The sequence below is a fragment of the Sphaerodactylus townsendi genome, linkage group LG11, assembly GCF_021028975.2.
Source record: "Sphaerodactylus townsendi isolate TG3544 linkage group LG11, MPM_Stown_v2.3, whole genome shotgun sequence".
Lineage (NCBI taxonomy): Eukaryota > Metazoa > Chordata > Lepidosauria > Squamata > Sphaerodactylidae > Sphaerodactylus > Sphaerodactylus townsendi.
The window spans coordinates 12,485,142-12,504,310 of NC_059435.1; the positions used below are offsets into that span (position 1 = coordinate 12,485,142).

General features: G+C 45.7%; 1 protein-coding gene across 5 annotated transcripts in view; it reads left to right on the forward strand.

Annotated features, from left to right (window-relative positions):
* ADCY1 (adenylate cyclase 1) overlaps positions 1-19,169 on the forward strand; it is a 274,661-nt gene that overhangs the window by 184,832 nt on the left and 70,660 nt on the right. For all 5 annotated transcript variants that reach the window (XR_007245741.1, XR_007245742.1, XR_007245743.1 and 2 more), the window contains exon 5: positions 18,128-18,255. Coding sequence is in view for 2 of the 5 variants with exons in the window: in XM_048510692.1 (XP_048366649.1) it covers positions 18,128-18,255 (128 nt within the window). In the remaining 3 variants the exon portion in view is untranslated. The remainder of the gene's footprint in view (positions 1-18,127; positions 18,256-19,169) is intronic.

Genomic DNA, 19,169 nt, shown 5'->3' on the forward strand with positions numbered 1-19,169 from the left:
CCAGGCTGAAACAATTGCTTCAAAAGCAAATACCTCCCATTGGAGTGAAGTAATTTTTGCTCGTAAGAAACAATAACGATATAGGCACAAACGTACAATTAAATATACAAAACAAGCAATAAGGCAAGGCTAGTCAGAATCTAGATAGGTGCCGACCTCGTTCAGAAGCTTCAAGGCTGCTAAGTACAATAGAGATCAAGACTCTTAATGTAATAACAAGAGTAATCAATCGGACTGCGCTCTGCCAGTTTTTTCCTGCTACTCGCAAACGTCTCTGGCAGAGCACAGGCCGATCTCTTGATCTCTATTAGAAGAAGAAGAAGAAGAAGAAGAAGAAGAGGAGGAGGAGGAGGAGGAGGAGGAGGAGGAGGAGGAGGGGGAGGAGAGGGAGGAGGGGGAGGAGGAGTTTGGATTTATATCCCCCCTTTCTCTCCTGCAGGAGACTCAAAGGGGCTGACAATCTCCTTGCCCTTCCCCCCTCACAACAAACACCCTGTTAGGTTGGTGAGGCTGAGAGAGCTCCGAGAAGCTGTGACTAGCCCAAGGTCACCCAGCTGGTGTGTGTGGAAGTGCACAGGCTAATCTGAATTCCCCAGATAAGTCTCCACAGCTCAGACGGCAGAGCTGGGAATCAAACCTGGTTCCTCCAGATTAGATACACGAGCTCTTAACCTCTTACGCCACTGCTGCTCCTTACTTAGCAGCCTTGAAGCTTCTGAATGAGACCAGCATGTATTTAGATTCCGACTAGCCTTGCTTTATTGCTTTGTTTGGTATATTTAATTGTACGTTTGTGCACATATCATTATTGTTACTTACAAATAAAATTACTTCACTCCAGTGGGAAGTATTTGCTTTTGAAGCAGTGGTTTCAACCTGGTTGGTACGTATTGTCTCTCGTTCACCCTGTGGTTGTGTACCTTCCCCTTTTGCTCATTGTGGGAAAATGACTAGACTCAAAAAATATTCTGTACTTTATTGCTGTTTATTTGAAATCCATAGTCCCTTATTAACAGCCTTCTATAATTTACCTGCCGAGGACTAAAAATTCAGTTACGATTGGTATGTTTTTCATTGATCTTCAATTATCTGAGGCATTGTAAATGATTACCAACATAATAGGTTTTAGTTAACCTTAAGCTGCGTGGTGTGGAGTGGTGTTGTTTTAAATGCTATCATGCCCACATCCCCTTGGTAGTTATGGTGGACCATCTAGAGTTTGGCAACCCTGTCTCTAATTCAGATTGTGAAACCAATACTGGGCCATATTAACAATACCCAAATATTCAAGTCTATTAAACTGGTTAGGCTTTTGATAGGGCAGCAACTGTAGCTGATTAATTTTAATTAAGGAGAGAAAATTGTCACAGAATGGGGCTGCAGGCATGAGTTATTTGATTTTTGAGGTTATTTTGGTTCTGATACGTTACTAAAACGTGGAATTTTAAAGGGATAATAAAGATAGCCTTTACATATGACAGGCTGTTGCTAATTATATTGTAAATTACTTTGTTCAGTTTCCCAAAAATCTAAATTTATTTACAATTAATCAATATATTAATTTGTTAAAAAGTAATATGTTAATCACCCAAAAATTCTGTAGTTAGCTCACCCCCTTAGTGTTTTGCTCTTGAATTCAGAGAGAAATGGATTTACCTCCTTCAGGCTTTATATATTATTATTAACTGAGTGCCTTGCAAAATTATTTTAGAGTCACTGTTTTTTTGGGGGGTGGGGAGGGGAAGGTAAGGTAAGGTTACACACTGAGTAGGTTGTGCATTACTGATCAAAACAAACACACACCTTCCTTGTGATGGCCTGCAGTGCTCTGTCGCTATTTACATACTTTAGCTGCAAGATGAATGTGGTAAAATACTGCACTCCACAGGTAATTTGTTGTAAATTTACAGCTTGAGAAAAAGAGATGTTGGATTTGCACCCAGGGTGGAGACCAGTAAATGTACTGCTGGTTCACTTCAACTAAATATTATTCAAATAAACAAAATCTATAGGTGTTTCAAATTATAATCTAACAGCTTCAAGTTAAAGATAGAAAGTTTGCTGTCATAAGAGGACTGCCAAGAGCTCGAGGCTGCTTCTCTACTCAGACATCTCATTATTTTCCAATATTTTCAATAAAAAGCAGAGACCAGGGGGACAGCTAAAGTTCTGGTCTGTTGCACAGTTTATTTGCTGTAACAGAGTCCTGGATTCAGAGAGCAAATTACGATCTAGAGTAGGGGTCCACAGCATGGTAACTGTGTATGAGAAAGTGTGCAGGGCCAGTTAGGGCTTTTGCACAGTAAAGTTTCTGATTGGCTGTGCAGATTTAAAAAAAAATATTGCTTTGGCAGCAGCTGCTACGACAGTGCAAGGATCTTCACCTAGGGAAAATCTAGCCCGGTACAAAATCTGAGTTTTCTGCCCCCCACCCCCTGTATGGGTGGCCATCCTCCCCCACCACAACCAAACAATATTTTTTGCAACAGGTCATCAGAGAAGTAAAAGGGGTGTGGGGGGCAATTTTGCACCCCCCCATGTGACTAAATGGCTGTAGCCCAGGGGCATCTGACCCTATATATCCCCTGGGCAGTACGCTCCTGATCTTCACTGGTGGCTGGAGGTATTTTGAGGCAACTATTTTGTCGCTGGCTTCACCTCCAGTGGCAGTCATTCCATGGAAGCCATTTTGGGTCTGCACCCACTCCAGTGTGTCAAAATTCGGAAAGGTTGGGGCTCTTAATCTAGAGCAGGGGTAGGGTACCTGCGGCTCTCCAGATGTTCAGGAACTACAATTCCCATCAGCCCCTACCAGCATGGCCAATTGGAATTGGGAATTGTAGTTCCTGAACATCTGGAGAGCCGCAGGTACCCTACCCCTGATCTAGAGAGTTCTGGCCATCCCTTTGTGTCTTGGTTGGTGTTTGCAAAGGTCTGTCACAACTCAGTCATAAAAGGGTTAACTGTTTGTGTGTAAACAGGAGGCTGAGGTGATATTGTAATGAGCTGATCTATTGATTAGCTATTGGTCAGTCAGATAGCCATTGCTTACATGTTAGTGAGCACGTACGTCCAGTGGTGGGATCCAAAAATTTTAGTAACAGGTTCCCATGGTGGTGGGATTCAAACCGTGGCGTAGACCCAATGGGGCTGAGCGTGGCATGTTGGGGGCATGGGCGGGCATTCCAGGGGCGGGGCATTCCTGGGTGGGGCTGTGGCAAGGACGCAGCTGCTGCGCCGGTCCTTGGGCGGGAAACGAATGCACGCAGGCGCAGGCTGCCACGCACCTCCGGTGCACCTCCTGCTAGACTGCTTCAAGTTCTGCGGGCTACTGCTGAGAGGAGGGGCGTTACTAAGGCAAAAATCACGTGGCAAAATCACCAATTAGTAACCCCCTCTCAGCACACAGAAATAATTAGTAACCTACTCTCGGGAACCTGTGAGAACCTGCTGGACCCCACCTCTGCGTACGTCAGAAGCTATAACGTTAACTTGTCTTATTTGTTCCAGTGGAAGAGCACATGGACAGAGAGAAGTAGAAAGAAAGAGCAAGATGTAGTCTTAAGTGTATAGTTAGTACTGCAAATATTTAACAGAGGAGTACAGCATTTATTTGTTTTATTCCATGTAACCCTATCCCTTTCAAATTAGTACACTTTTATATAAAGCAACTCAAAGTATCCCTGGCTCTCTTCTTTTCTACTGGATGCTATTGTTGGCCTAGTGCACAGCGGAAGGACTAGGTGCCAACTCACCCTTGCTAGAACAGGAGGTAACTGCTTGCAGTATAAGAAAAAGAAACACTCAGACAGTAGATTTAGTTCCAACAGGAATACTTTATCTCTTGTTTCTCAAAGGAACAAAAATAACAATAACTATCCACTCTCTACTCTGACAACAATCTGAGCCCGAACCTGAAGGTGAAGGAGAGGTACTGAATTGGGTATGCAGTCTTCTTATATAGTTTTGTCCAGCAAATCATTAGCTAGATGATCTAATCATCCTGGCCTGTGACCTTTACAATTCTGCTGACTGTTACATGCCAATCACTGCAGACCCAGACAGAGAGGCTCCGACCTTTACAATTCTGCTGACTGTTACATTCCAGTCATTCTAGACCAGCATATGACCACCTTGCAATTTTCAATATCCTGACAGCTATTTCTGCATCTCTGCTAATAATTTTAACCAATCACCTGTAGTCTTCCTCAAGTAGAGCTGCCAGTCTTCAGGTGAGAACTGGAAATCACTTCCCCTGGAGGAAATAGCTACTCTGGGGTTATACCGCCAAATCTCCAGGAATTTTCCAACCAGGAGTGGGCAACTATGCCCTCAAAGCTCTGATTGCAGTTGTAGGCCCAAGTTCCTGCTCAGGGTTCATTAATTCCAGTCTCAACAACAACAACAATTCAATAAGCCTTTATTGGCATGTACACTAGGCTGACCAGCCGTCCCGCTTTTGGCAGGACCCATGGCCTTTAAACAATTTGTCCCGCGTCCCGCGGCTTCTACAAATTGTCCCGATTTTTGGGAGGCTGCTGCACTGCCTTCTGGAATGAAGTGCGGGCCAGCCTCCCGTGCTTCATGCCGTGCAGGAGTTTAAGCATGGCCTTCTAAGGGCTTGCCGTTTGCATCTATCACAGAGAAGGCAAGGCGGCAACCCCCCAGAAGCTCATACACTTCATAAGCTTGACTGTAGCATATACATTTCCGATTCCCCGTCCCGGATCACAAAGGTGACCATCTGGTCACCTTAATATACATGATAGTATAAAAATACAGTTCCAGTTAAAAAGTGAATAGTAAAAAACTTCGCGTTTGTCATACATTCAGTTTACAAACTTCTGACAAAACTTTGCCACTACAAGGCAACAATGAAAATCCTGACAATTCTAAAACTGCATAACTGCACTTTATCTTCGATTCAGTATAATCAATCATAGGGGTCTAAGTAGCTTGGGATGGCAAGGCTGGATTGGAGTTCTTGGTATAATACGCAGTTCAGGAGAGTGTGTGGGATAGAATCCAGCTGTCCTATGCTACAGGTACAGAACCTCTTATCGCTTGGAAGACCTTTAAGTCTTCCTCTATGTAGCAGAGATGGCATGATGTTAAATCTAGCCAGCATATAGGCTCTCCTGTGTATGGGATTTGTGAGCCCTGTAATATAATAGGCTGGGTATCCCTGCGTGAAAGGAATTGACATATTCGTTGGTGAACAAGATTTATTTGCCAAGCTCTGCAGTTGTTGATAGTCCATTGCTATCAACATCTCTTTAATGAGGGCAAAAGTTTCAGTAAAGGTGAGCATATTGAAGGAGTCACTGTCATAACCCCGTTCCCCGATCTTTGCTGTAACTATTGTGCACCATTTTGAATGGTGGTAATTCCAGTCTCTAGCCACCCTTTCCATTACTTTTTAAGGTAGTTAGGACCCTAAAATGCTACTTTCTTAGCCACAACTGCCCTCTCCCTGATAAAGGGTTGGATCTGGTTCTTTCTAACCTCTGAAATCCCAGACCGTGCCAGCTACCTCAAACCCCTCCAACACGCACACAGCATTTTATCCCCCTTGATCCTGCTATACCCATTCTCTAGCTTTCCTATCCTACACCAGAGCAAGCCTTGACTCTTTAGGAGTTCTCTACTCCCAAGGCAGCCTTTATCCCTGGTCATTGTGTCCATGCCTTCCTGTTAGAGCAGCCCTGACTTTCTTTCCTCTTGGTAGCTAATTGGTCAACCTCTCCTGGGCAGTTCCAGGGTTTTCTCGTACACCCTCCCCCAGAATCCTGTGCTTAAGAACATAAGAACATAAGAACTAGCCTGCTGGATCAGACCAGAGTCCATCTAGTCCAGCACTCTGCTGCTCGCAGTGGCCCACCAGGTGCCTTTGGGAGCTCACGTGCAGGATGTGAAAGCAATGGCCTTCTGCTGCTGCTGCTCCTGAGCACCTGGTCTGCTAAGGCATTTGCAATCTGAGATCAAGGAGGATCAAGACTGGTAGCCATAAATCGACTTCTCCGCCATAAATCTGCCCAAGCCCCTTTTAAAGCTATCCAGGTTAGTGGCCATCACCACCTCCTGTGGCAGTATATTCCAAACACCAATCACACGTTGTGTGAGGAAGTGTTTCCTTTTATTAGTCCTAATTCTTCCCCCCAGCATTTTCAATGAATGCCCCCTGCAAACTTGGCCACCATGCTACCCACTTGTGCTTGTGCAACAAGAGATATTTCTTGTAAAAATAAGACCCATAGACTATTGGTCGCTTGTGCTTTTCAAAAGAGGTAGTGTGTCAAACTCTTCCTTTCTCTCATCCCAGTTCTTCCCTGTAAATATTTCACAGCTACCCTGACAATGTTTAAGCAGTACCGAAAACCAATCCTTCTTCTCAGTTTGAGAACAGCAGGGTGCTTCCAGGAGACAAAGGATAACTTTAAACAAGGATGGTCAACCAGAAGACAAACCACGTGGGCTAGAATTTCCCCATTTCATTACTTCCCAGTGCACATTGATGGGGGGTTGTACAAACTCTCAGGCTTAAGAACCCCTCTAATCTCCCCTCACTTAGGGTTGCCAAGGTGCAGTGGCGTATTTGCGTAGGGACAGGGGGTACCCTCTGTCCTCAGGCGCCACTAATCTGGTCACGGGGCACAAAATCGTCCCCGCACATGACCAGGAAGATGGCAAAGTAGGACTTCCTGCTGCCTCGTCGTCTTCGGGCGCCCTCAACCCCGCCCATGTTGTTATTGACATGGGCAGGGTCAAGGTTGCCCGGCTGCCCCCTGCCTCTTCGCCTCCCCCCTTGCTCCCAGCTGGCAGCTGGCAGTCCCTTCTGCCCTCCACTCCGGGGAGGCCAGAAGCGACTGCCATCCCCCGGCCTCCGAGATCTGCTTTATAAGCCCTGCTTTATAAGCACTGAGGCCAGGGGTGGGGGCATGGCTTCTCCTCCTTAGCCCTGCTCCCGGCCACAGTGCTTATAAAAGCAGCTCCCGGAGGCCAAGGGAAGGCAGTCGCTTCCTCAGAGGGGAGGGCAGAAGGGACTGCCAGCTGCCGACTGGAAGCCGGGAGGGGGCAGAACCCTGCCCCCACATATGGAGGGTGGGGCACACAAAGACAATTAGTCTCTGGGCGCCATTTCTCCCGATACATCTCTGCCAGGGTGTGAAAGGGGGTGTAGAAATGGGGCAGGGAGTGAGTGCTGCGTGGTACATTGCAACATCACTTCTGGGGAAGACTTGTAGTTTGCATGTGAACTTACCCTCCCTCTAAAGGCCTTTTTAAAATCTCCATAGCGAGAAGCCTAGGAGCTCTAAGGCCTCAACTTAGAGCATGTTTGCTGGTGATAAATCCTAAAAGCGAAGTTGCCTTTAGCCTCTAAGCTCCTATCTCAGCCTCCTCTCCGTCCCCTGCACTCATCTCTGCAAAATTCAGTGAAAGGATGCGCTAGAAATTTTGTTGTGGCCAAGCCAAGTTTGCACTAATATTGTAGGACATTGCGTTAAAGTTTTGACACAATTATTCTTTAAATACAGTTTACATGTACCTTTAAGAATGCAGTCTTTTCCACACAAATCTCCTAAAATGTTTGTAAATGTTTTCAGCCCCCCGCCCCCTCAACTATTTTGCTCACACCTCTTGAAACGATTCCTGGCTGCCGTTATGTGATTTTTCACCTTTTTTTTTTTTTTGGTTCGGTGTTCGGTCGATGTTTTAATTCTTTACAGTCTTGTGATGCATTCGCTACTCTTCATGTACTTGACATTTTGAAGGTTGCACACCCCCCCCCCATAAAAAAATAAAAGAACAGAGAAGAACTGCAAATAAATAGGCGAGGGGGAACTCAGAAAATGGCACTGAGGAAGAAGTTCAGGAAGCAGAGAAAGTTGGGAACCACAGTCAATAGATCACACAGCAACTGAAGACTTTTTCGAAACCCTTCAGCCAGAGAATTGCGTTAAAACGGGATTCGTTTAAAATGTTTTGAGGCTGGAAATAAAACATTTGGGGGTAAAAACAATGCAGAGCTCCTCAGTGGAAACGTTTTATTTCCTGCTTCAATAAATTTTAAACAAATTGTTCGTAAAAGCCGTATGATAGGACAGAAAATCGGGCAGCTAACTAACTAGCAAGGCTATCCTCAGAACATCTTCAAATGAGGAGAGGGAAGTCTCAAGATGAGGAAGAACTGCATGTATCTCTGTATTGTTATAGCCAATGGCTCAAACAATAAATACTTGACTTGACTTGACTTGAAGATGAGGAAGAAGTGTGTTGGAGACAGCTGAGCAGAGGCGTAGCGCCAAGGGGACAGGGAGGTGCGACGACAAAGACGCCCCTGGTGGACGGGCAAGCATGGCTGTGAGGTGGGCGGCATTGCAGCATCTCTGGGGGGTTGAACAGGGGGGGCTTGGAGTGGAAGGCGCGATGCCACACAGGCGCTCTTCCCCCTCGCTCCATCTTTGCAGCTATGGAAGGATTTTCAGACACGATGCCAACTCACCAGTTTGGGTCAGGGGAATGGAGAACCTTTTAGCTGAAAGTACTCAGGTGCGTCTAGGTGTTTCTTGGACTGTTAATACAACGGGATCCTTTGTGTCTGAATTTCCCATTATGAATATCAGAGAGGTCCCTATTAACAGTTTGGGGTTAGGTGAGGGAAGATTCAGCTTTCTGCCTGAGTCTGCCTTTGTTTCCTGGCGAGGGGAATGAGACTATAGAGTGAGCAAATACAGTGTCCTGCCACTTCCTTCTGGCCTTTGATTTGAAGACAACCCTGTGCACATTTTCCAGGCCTGTGAGCCCTCTGCGAGCAGCAGTGGCGTAGGAGGTTGAGAGCTCATGTATCTAATCTGGAGGAACCGGGTTTGATTCCCTGCTCTGCCGCCTGAGCTGTGGAGGCTTATCTGGGGAATTCAGATTAGCCTGTTCACTCCCACACACGCCAGCTGGGTGACCTTGGGCTAGTCACAGCTTTTCTGAGCTCTCTCAGCCCCACCTACCTCACAGGGTGTCTGTTGTGAGGGGGGAAGGGCAAGGAGATTGTAAGCCCCTTTGAGTCTCCTGCAGGAGAGAAAGGGGGGATATAAATCCAAACTTCTTCTTCTTCTTCTTCTTCTTCTTCTTCTTCTTCTTCTTCTTCTTCTTCTTCTTCTTCTTCTTCTTCTTCTTCTTCTTCTTCTTCTTCTTCTTCTGTCCTGGCCCCGGCTGCCAGGAGAACATGCTGGTGATGTAGGAACATCATCCCCGGTGCAGTGTTTCACTCCCAGCACTCACCAGAAGTGATGTCAGCATGTTGTTGGCACGCACCAAAATCTTTGGGCAAAAATTCTATGGTCTTACTATAGAGCAGGGTTCTGCAACCTGCAACTCTCCAGATGTTCATGGACTACAAATCCCAGCAAACCGAGTACATGTAGTCCATGAACATCTGGAGAGCTGCAGGTTGCAGACCCCGGCTATAGAGTTTTCACTCAGTTATCAGAGCATCCAATGCCCTGGCAACAGGCTGATCGAACTTTGAGTGTGCACCAGAAGTGACATCACTGGGGACATCGCTGCATCACCACTCTAGGCTTTCCCCCATTGCCAGTAAGTCCTGCCCACCATTTGCCAGGAGGGACCTGGCACGTAAAAAAGTTGATCTCAGTGCCAAGAAAGATCCCCCCCCCCCGCCCAATCGCAAAAAAATGAACGTGCTCAATACTACTTTTTTGCCAGAAGTGTTAGGCTTGTATCTGAGGGTCTGGCCAGTGGTGGGATCCAAAAATTTTAGTAACAGGTTCCCATGGTGGTGGGATTCAAACTGTGGCGTAGCGCCAATGGGGCTGGGTGGGGCACGATGGGGGCGTGGTCAGGCATTCCGGGGGCGGGGCATTAATAATTTCTGTTACTGTAAAAAACTTTTACTGTAAAAAAAAAGTTCCTAATTTCCAGCTGGTATCTTTCTGTCCATAATTTAAACTCATTCTAGCAAGTCCTATCGTCTGCTGCCAACAGAAACAACTACTTCTCCTCTAATTGACTGCCTGTCAAATTCTTAATACTTTCAAATACTTAATTTTGTTTCTAGAAATCAAAAGAAGGAGACTTTCCTTAAACAAGGAACTTTACCATATTTCTAAAACATGTTTTTAAAACAGCCCAACAGGGAGAATTATCCCGTTTTCTACCTTCGCTAACCAGCCACATAGGAAGCAACAGGACTTCATGATTTTTGGACCTACTGGAATTTCTAACGGAAAAGCAGATCCAATTAGTAACCCCCTCTCGGCACACACAAATAATTAGTAACCCACTCTCAGGAACTGGTGAGAACCTGCTGGATCCCACCTCTGGGTCTGGCATTAGGGGAATAGTTCTGTTACCAGAAAAAATTGCCTTCTGGTGAAATGGATGCCTAGGACCAAACCTTTATGATTCATTTTGGCACTGTTCCTTCACAGTCTACATCAGATAACGAACCTCCTTGCTTGAGAGACTGTGAAGATGGTGCTTAGAAAGCCATGTTTCCTTTTAATATACTTGCCCAAATTCTATGATGAGATGATAAACATTTCTTTTTTCCCAAAAAAGGATCTGTCCTCATCAAAACTGACCTTATTTTACAACTCTCATTGTTTGGGTGAATTTTGTTTGTTCATATGCTTTCTGGCAATTTTAAGTAAGAACCATTGAGAAAACAAATTGTTAATTTGCATAACAAATAAGGTCTTCCTCCTTCTTGCAAAGATTTTATTGTTAGTCAGCTCAGAACTGATAATCCGCTGCACAGAGAAAAAGAAATAAGAACACAAGCAAACAAAATTTTAACACCTCCGCTGCTATAAATAGCTATGGATGAAGGAAATAGCTGACTGTGGAAAGTGGAGATTTCCCTACTGAGTCATGGGAGAGTGAAATCTAATGAAATCAAAGGCTAATTTCATATTGTCTTAGAAAATTTAGAATAGGTGTCCGTCATGACACTGTTTGCAAGATATGTCTGTCATTGACAGAGGTGGCAAAAAGTATTGCAAACTGTTGTGTTCAGAAACTCAATAAAATTGATTTTCCACCAAAACTACTTTTGCTTTTGTGGATAAGTGTCCCATACAAGCTGTAGGTATCACAATATCACCATCAGATTTGCAAGGAAAAGAACTGGATGCATGACAGAGTCTTTAATTTTCAATATCATGAGCAATGTTCGGTGATTCATCTGGGAATTATACTCTCTGGAAATAGGCGTGTTCTTTTTATTGAAGCACCATGCAGCTAATAATACACATGCCACACCTGTATATCAGTTTTTGCAGATCAGTATCCTGAACATGGAACATCAGGAAAGCAGAAATGCCTAGGGAAATAAAAGGGACAGGTTTCATACGTTGCATGTTGCATTTTTGTGTTACCACTAAGTCTAACTTATCCAGTCACCAACATCAGAGCCTGTTACGAACTCTGGTCTGCCCCGCAGTGAGTGTACATTCCCTTCAGAGTAGAGCAGTGGTTCTCAACCTTCCTAATGTTGCGACCCTTTAATACAGTTCCTCACGTTGTGGTGACCCCCAACCAGAGGTGGGATCCAGCAGGTTCTCACCAGTTCCCAAGAGTGGGTTACTAATTATCTGTGTGTGCCGAGAGGGGGTTACTAATTGGGTCTGCTTTTCCGTTAGAAATTCCATTAGGTCCAAAAATCATAAAGTCCTGTGGTTTCCTATGTGGCTGGTTAGTGAAGGTAGAAAACGGGATAATTCTCCCTATTGGGCTGTTTTAAAAACATGTTTTAGAAATATGGTAAAGTTACTTGTTTAAGGAAAGTATCCTTATTTTGATTTCTAGAAACAAAATTGAGTATTTGAAGGTATTAAGTATTTGACAGGCAGTCAATTAGAGGAGAAGTAGTTGTTTCTGTTGGCAGTAGACGATAGGACTTTCTATAATGAGTTTAAATTATGGACAGAAAGATACCAGCTGGGAATTAGGAACTTTTTTTTTACAGTAAGAGTTTTTTACAGTAACAGAGAAATTATTAATGCCTCGCCCCGGAATGCCCAGCTACGCCCCTGTCGTGCCCTGCCCAGCCCCACTGGCGCTATGCCACTGTTTGAATCCCACCACCATGGGAACCTATTACTAAACTTTTTGGATCCCACCACTGCCCCCAACCCTAACATTTATCCATTTTACAGATGGAGAACACTGATGCAGAGAGTCTTAGGCGACCCCTGTGATAGGCTCGTTAGACCCCCAAAGGGGTCGTGACCCCCAGGTTGAGAACCGCTGGGGTAGAGTGTGGACATGTTTTTCCCCCACCCAAACTCACTGCACTGCAGATCTCAGAACTGCGGAAGCTTCTGTCGAAAGTGCAAGGCTTTCCCAGCCTGTGCAGGGAAAGTGAAACTGCCCCAGCGTCTGGCTGGCAGGCTTCATGTTTGCTGCTCTCCCTTGAACCAAGCAGTTCCGCCCACTCTTCCGCAGGCATTTCTAGGGGATCAATGGTGCACCTTTTTTAAAAAAATTAATACCAGCGAGGATGGGGCATTGAAACACTTTTTAAAAATTTAAAGGATGAGAAAAAGGTGGCAATCACCCTAGCTACCTTTTCAACAACCTGGAAGTGGAGGAGGGGGGCATGGTGCCTTGGATCAAAGCAAGCAGTGGGGACTTCCTCACACGTTACAGGAGAACCACGGGGAGTCTCCACTGCGGAGCCAGCAGCCTCGAGGTAAGCAGAGCATGCATAATGGGACCGAGGCCTTGCAAGGAGCAAAGTACCTTTTGTATATGTTTTCAAAGGACAGTCTTCTCTGAATGAATCCACCAGTAGAATGAAGTGAGGATCAGTACACACAGTTCAACTCAGTAGAAATGGCACCGAAGAAGGTCCGCAGCAGTCGCTGTCTACTTTCAGATGAAACCTGGTTATAAGTTTAATATGTGTCCAAAACTACAAACACTACAAAAGAACCACAGGGTATCTAATAAAAATGGAGTGTTGCAATTGCTACGAGACTTCTTCAGTGTAAGCTCTATTGGGTTGTTCTCTAAATAAATGACATGCTTGGTTATACCAGCTCCTTTTGCCCCATCTGTGGGAATTCATGGAGAGGGAGGGGGATAAGTCCCAGTCTATAAGATCAGATCTCTGCGAATGTAATATGTGCTTGTGTGTAGGGATGGAAAGATGTGAAGATTTTTTTGCTTCAGAAGTTTGATTAGTGAAAGAAGTAAGGAATCCACTGTGTATCGCTGCCACCTTGTGCTACCCAGTATATATTTCAGATGACATTTCTTCCTGTGAGGATTCCCTATTTAGTGGCCCAGGAATTGGCTGGGGAGGCGTGCGGGGGGGGGGGGGGTTGCTGTTTTCTGGACCTTGCTTCTTACAAGCACTGTGAAAATAACAGAGGAGGAAGTTATTTTCATAACCTTTCAGCCACATAATTGTTTTAAAAGCGTTTTGAGGCTGGAAATAAAACGTTTTCGGGTAAAAACTGTGTGGAACTGCATGGAGGAACAACTATATTTCCTGCCTCAAAACGTTTTAAATGCATTGTGCAAATTGTGTGTGTAGCATTTTGCACACTAAACGTTTTGTACACTAAGACAGCAGTGTAAATAGTGGTTAGAAGGTCTGGCTAGCAACTGGGATAGCCAGGACTGAATTCTGGGTGACCTTGGTAGGAGTCACTGGGTCTCAGTCTAAACTGACTGACAAGGTTGTTGGTCGGGCAAAACGGAGGAGACGAAAACAACGTAACCTGTGTTGGGACCCCACCTGGAAGAAGGGCAAGATATAATGAATAATGGCAGGTATTGGTTAGAATGCGTACCTCTGCTTAAGTCCTGTTCCTTTTAATCGACTGAGAATGCTTGAATGTCCTTCTGATTTCCACCGTTCGTACAGCATCTCACACCAACCAAGGAGCAAGCTAGTGAAGCTGCACAGATGTGCTGAACTCTCTTCATTTGGTGCCCAGAGACTGTGCTGACCTCACGGCTCACTTCACAATGTCGGGCTTTCAGTTAGCATAAAGGTCAAAGACAGGCTGTGAGACTGACATTCGAGTTACACTGTTCTGAATCAATGGGCTTAACAAGGTGTAGCTCAATGTAGGATTGGACTGTGAGCGACCCAAGGCACGGTTTGTGCAGGTTCGCCTTTCTCCTTGAAGGACTGTCCACAAGCTTTCAGGCTTTCTGACACTCAGCAGTCTCAAGGACGGTCTTGTGAAACAACCCTCATCAAAAGAATATAAATTCAATGAGAAAGCACGCCAATTTGACCCTCTCAACAGAAATGTGGAGAGCGTTGTTGACCCCGAAGTGAACTCCTCTCTTTGCATTCCCAGAAGCACCGAATGAAAAATTAATGACTTGAACTGAACTCAGGTGTTCCTAAAAGTTCCTAAAACACATACACACATATCCTTCACTTCTGAATTGACCTGATTCTGTGGTGGTGGGGTGGAGTTTTGTACAGTTGCACAAAGTACGCAACAGCCTCCCTCTGTGCAAATCGAACTTTGAACCAGAGGGTGTGGATAAAAAAGGGAAGGAGCAGGGAAGCCTTGAAGGCAGGGAAGAGGATGATTGAGGGACTGGAGCACCTTCCTTATGAGGAGAGGCTGCAGCGTTTGGGACTCTTTAGTCTGGAGAGGAGACGTCTGAGGGGGGATATGATTGAAGTCTATACAATTATGCATGGGGTAGAAAATGTCGACAGAGAGAAATTTTTCTCTCTTTCTCACAATACTAGAACCAGGGGGCATTCATTGAAAAAGCTGGGGGGAAGAATTAGGACTAATCAAAGGAAACACTTCTTCACGCAACATGTGATTGGTGTTTGGAATATGCTGCCACAGGAGGTGGTGATGGCCACTAACCTGGATAGCTTTAAAAGGGGCTTGGACAGATTTATGGAGGAGAAGTCGATTTATGGCTACCAATCTTGATCCTGGGGTGATGTGTGGTTTCCGGGCTATATGGCTGTGTTCTAGCAGCATCCTGATCCTCCGAAGATTCCAGCCACAGATGCAGGCGAAACGTCAGGAGAGAAATCTGCTAGAACACGGCCATACAGACCGGAAACCACACAGCACTCCAGTGACTTCGGCCGTGAAAGCCTTCGACAATACCAATCTTGATCCTCCTTGATCTGAGATTGCAAATGCCTTAGCAGACCAGGTGCCCAGGAGCAGCAGCAGCAGAAGGCCATTGCTTTCACATCCTGCATGTTAGCTCCCAAAGGTACCTGGTGGGCCACTGCGAGTAGCTTAGTGCTGGACTAGGTGGACTCTGGTCTGATCCAGCAGGCTAGTTCTTATGTTCTTAAGAGGCATACTGAAGGCAAGAAGGTTCTTCCACACGCCAGCATCCTACTCACACATGATCTGATCACATGCATTTAGGAAGAACCAAAAGTTGCACCCAGGTTCCAATCTATCAGTCAAGTTTATTTACGGTCTTAGACCAAACATTTTTGTAGCCAGGTGACTGGCATTTCTTCAAACTGCTAGCATTCTGCTTTCACCAACCACCAGGTGAGGGCTTGAGATCACCTGGAATTCCAATTAAGGTCCAAACTACAGAGGCCGGTTCCTTTGGAGAAAATGGCTGCTTTGGAAGACGGACTCTCTTACATGACGCCCCAGTGAGACTCTCTTTGCTCCCCAAATCCCATCCTCCTTAGATTCTGTCCCCAAATCCTCAGGAATTTCCAGGCCCAAAGACGGCAGTCCTGTGCCATTCTCAGCTTCATGTCTCAATGTTTAAAACAGCGGTTCTCAACCTTCCTAAGGCCACAACCCTTTAACACAGTTCCTCATGTTGTGGTGACCCCCAACCCTAACATGTATCCATTTTACAATAAAAGGAAATACTAATAAAGGGAAACACTTCTTCACGCAACGTGTGATTGGTGTTTGGAATATGCTGCCACAGGAGGTGGTGATGGCCACTAACCTGGATAGCTTTAAAAAGGGCTTGGACAGATTTATGGAGGAGAAGTCAATTTATGGCTACCAATCTTGATCCTCCTTGATCTCAGATTGCAAATGCCTTAGTAGACCAGGTGCTCAGGAGCAGCAGCAGCAGCAGAAGGCCATTGCTTTCACATCCTGCATGTGAGCTCCCAAAGGCACCTGGTGGGCCACTGCGAGTAGCAGAATGCTGGACTAGATGGACTCTGGTCTGATCCAGCAGGCTAGTTCTTATGTTCTTATGTATAGATGGAGAACACTGATGCATAAGAACATAAGAACATAAGAACAAGCCAGCTGGATCAGACCAGAGTCCATCTAGTCCAGCTCTCTGCTACTCGCAGTGGCCCACCAGGTGCCTTGGGGAGCTCACATGCAGGATGTGAAAGCAATGGCCTTCTGCTGCTGCTGCTCCTGAGCACCTGGTCTGCTAAGGCATTTGCAATCTGAGATCAAGGAGGATCAAGATTGGTAGCCATAGATCGACTTCTCCTCCATAAATCTGTCCAGAGAGTCTTAGGCGACCCCTGGGAAAGGGTCGTTCGACCCCCAAAGGGGTCCCGACTCCCAGGTTGAGAACCACTGGCTTAACATTCCCCATTTTGCACCAGGGCAAAACATTTTTAATCACCCAAACTTTTAGATGAGTCTTCTGCCCCCCACCCCAGCTACCCTGAAGTGTTATTATCTCTGTTCCTTTCCTTTTTAGAGTTTGTTGCTTTCTAAGCAGAGTTTATGATTTTAATATATTTGTCTCCTAATTATCTGTCCGGCAGCCCAATCCATAGGGGGGACAGATGTGCTGTGGTAACAGCGGAGCACCATGCCCATGCATTCACCCACTCTGCCAATGCCGGCGGAGGGAGCAAAAGTTCCAGTGACCTGCAGCCCCACAGCTCCACAGCAGCGGACCATGGAGCAGACACCAACAGGGGGAGGGGGGCACAGGCTGGGGTGTTCCTGGGAGTGGAGCCAACTTTAGTCAGCTTTCTCCGGTGTTCCAACCCAAGAATACCAGCCCTCAGCCCTGCTGACTTATGCTGCACAAAAGTGTGGCATGGGTCTATTTGTTCCATGGGGTGATTTGGGCAGCCGGAGGGATTTAAACTTGCCCTCCTTTCTGGACTGCCTTTGTGGCACCATTTGTGGACGCCTCCGCACACTCCCGCACCTAGATTGCAGTAAGAATTATTTTTACTACTGCTGTAAACTATTTTGATGCTATTTTGAGCGAGCGTGGTGTAGTGGTTAAGAGCAGGTTCACTCTAATCTGGAGAACCGGGTTTGATTCCCCGCTCTGCCACTTGGCTTATCTGGGGAACCAGATTAGCTTGTGCACTCCAACACATGCCAGCTGGGTGACCTTGGGCTAGTCACAGTTCTTCAGAGCTCTCTCAGTTTCGCCCACCTCACAGGGTGTTTGCTGTGAGGGAGGAAGGGAAAGGAGATTGTAAGCTCCTTTGAGTGTCCTCAAGAAGAGAAGGGGGGGATATAAATCCAAACTCCTCCTACTCCTACTCCTCCTACTCCTCTTCTTCTTCTTCTTCTTCTTCCTCTTCTTCTTCTTCTTCCTCTTCTTCTTCTTCTTCTTCGTTTTTCCACTTTGATTGCCTACTTAAGAATGGAGTATTGAAAAAGCAGAGACTGGGTTTAAAAGGATGTAAATAAATGGTTTAAAAATTATTTTTGAATATCACTTGTCCAAGACATTTTCATAGGTCCCGGGTTTTTTAACTCGTACTTGATGAAGTAACACACCATGGTAATGCATAAATGGCCTTACTCAGTGCCCCAATCCAAGAGGACTGGTCTCTAGCCCTCAGATTTTACATTTGAAATGACCCGAACAAGAAAACAACAAGAAAGAAAAAGCGAGAAGCGCGGATAGCAGGGAGTCAGTATGTGCAAAATGCTTTATGCTCATGCTGCAGTTCTGTGCCTTCCTACTTTCGAGTGAACATATTGAAAATTGGGTTGTTCATTCCTGTAGCAGATGAATAGTTTGGTAGCACTAAGCCAAAAGCGTAATCAGAGAGGTGGGATTCTGTACATCTTTGAACACAGGTATCAATCAGGGGATATGCACAAATGTAGGGACATACTTTACCCACAATTAAACAGAATTTTGTTTTATATGTATTCTTTTTTCTTTTTAATTACAGGAAAACCACTGTAGAAGGATAAAAATCCTAGGTGACTGTTACTACTGTGTATCAGGACTGACGCAGCCCAAAACCGATCATGCCCACTGCTGTGTCGAAATGGGATTGGATATGATTGACACCATCACGTAAGTTGTTCAGATGATTGCAGGCATGCTTCTTAGGAAACAGCCGTGATGCCTCTGTCTCTTGCCTTATATCCTATTGGCTAATTCTCATGTCATCCTGCATTTGCCTGCTTACCAACAATTGGGAGCATCTCACACCCCTTCTGACTGAACTAGTTCTTGTTTAGACTAGATTTTTGTTCTGAAACAACAGCCTTTACCCACTTACTTCTAGCCTCCAAGGTTGAGAGAAAGGGGTATATCTATTCTTTAAAAGCAATGATAACATAAACTTGAACAAACGAATAGCAGGAAAAGACTCAGGTCAACCTGGGTTTGCAGTCTCTGCTTGAGAGGTAAATGTACAGAAGAGATCAGTAGGTAAACATAAAGGTAGCCTTTTGTGCATAGGTCATTATTGACCTATGGGATGACATCACATCACAGCATTTACTAGGCAGACTTTGCTTGCAGATTGGTTTGCCATTGCCTTTCCCAGTCATCTACACTTTACCCTCACTAAAGCTGTTTCTGCATGGCCAAGTAACAGTGCCCTAGGGACGGGAAAAACGCCGTCCTTAGGGTGCTGTTCACACAGGAGGCGCTGCTGCATCACAGCAGCGCCATCCTGACCACCCTGGAGCGGTTCGAAGGCACCACTTTAAACCTCGCTCAACGAGCGATGCCACCACTTTTCCCATCGCCTCCACTCACCATCCTGTCCTGCGTTGCTCTGGAGCGGCAGAGATCCACCCACGCTGCCCTCCGACCCCTGGGATCCCTGCAGCCCTCCAGAGCGACGCTGGACAGGAAGGTGAGTGGAGGGGACCGACCCAGAGGCGGTTCCGTGCAGATCTGCCTCTTCGGCAGGGGAGCAAATAAGTGCGAATGGCCTCCGAGCCTCCACTGGCACAATTCATGCCGGTGGAGCTGCG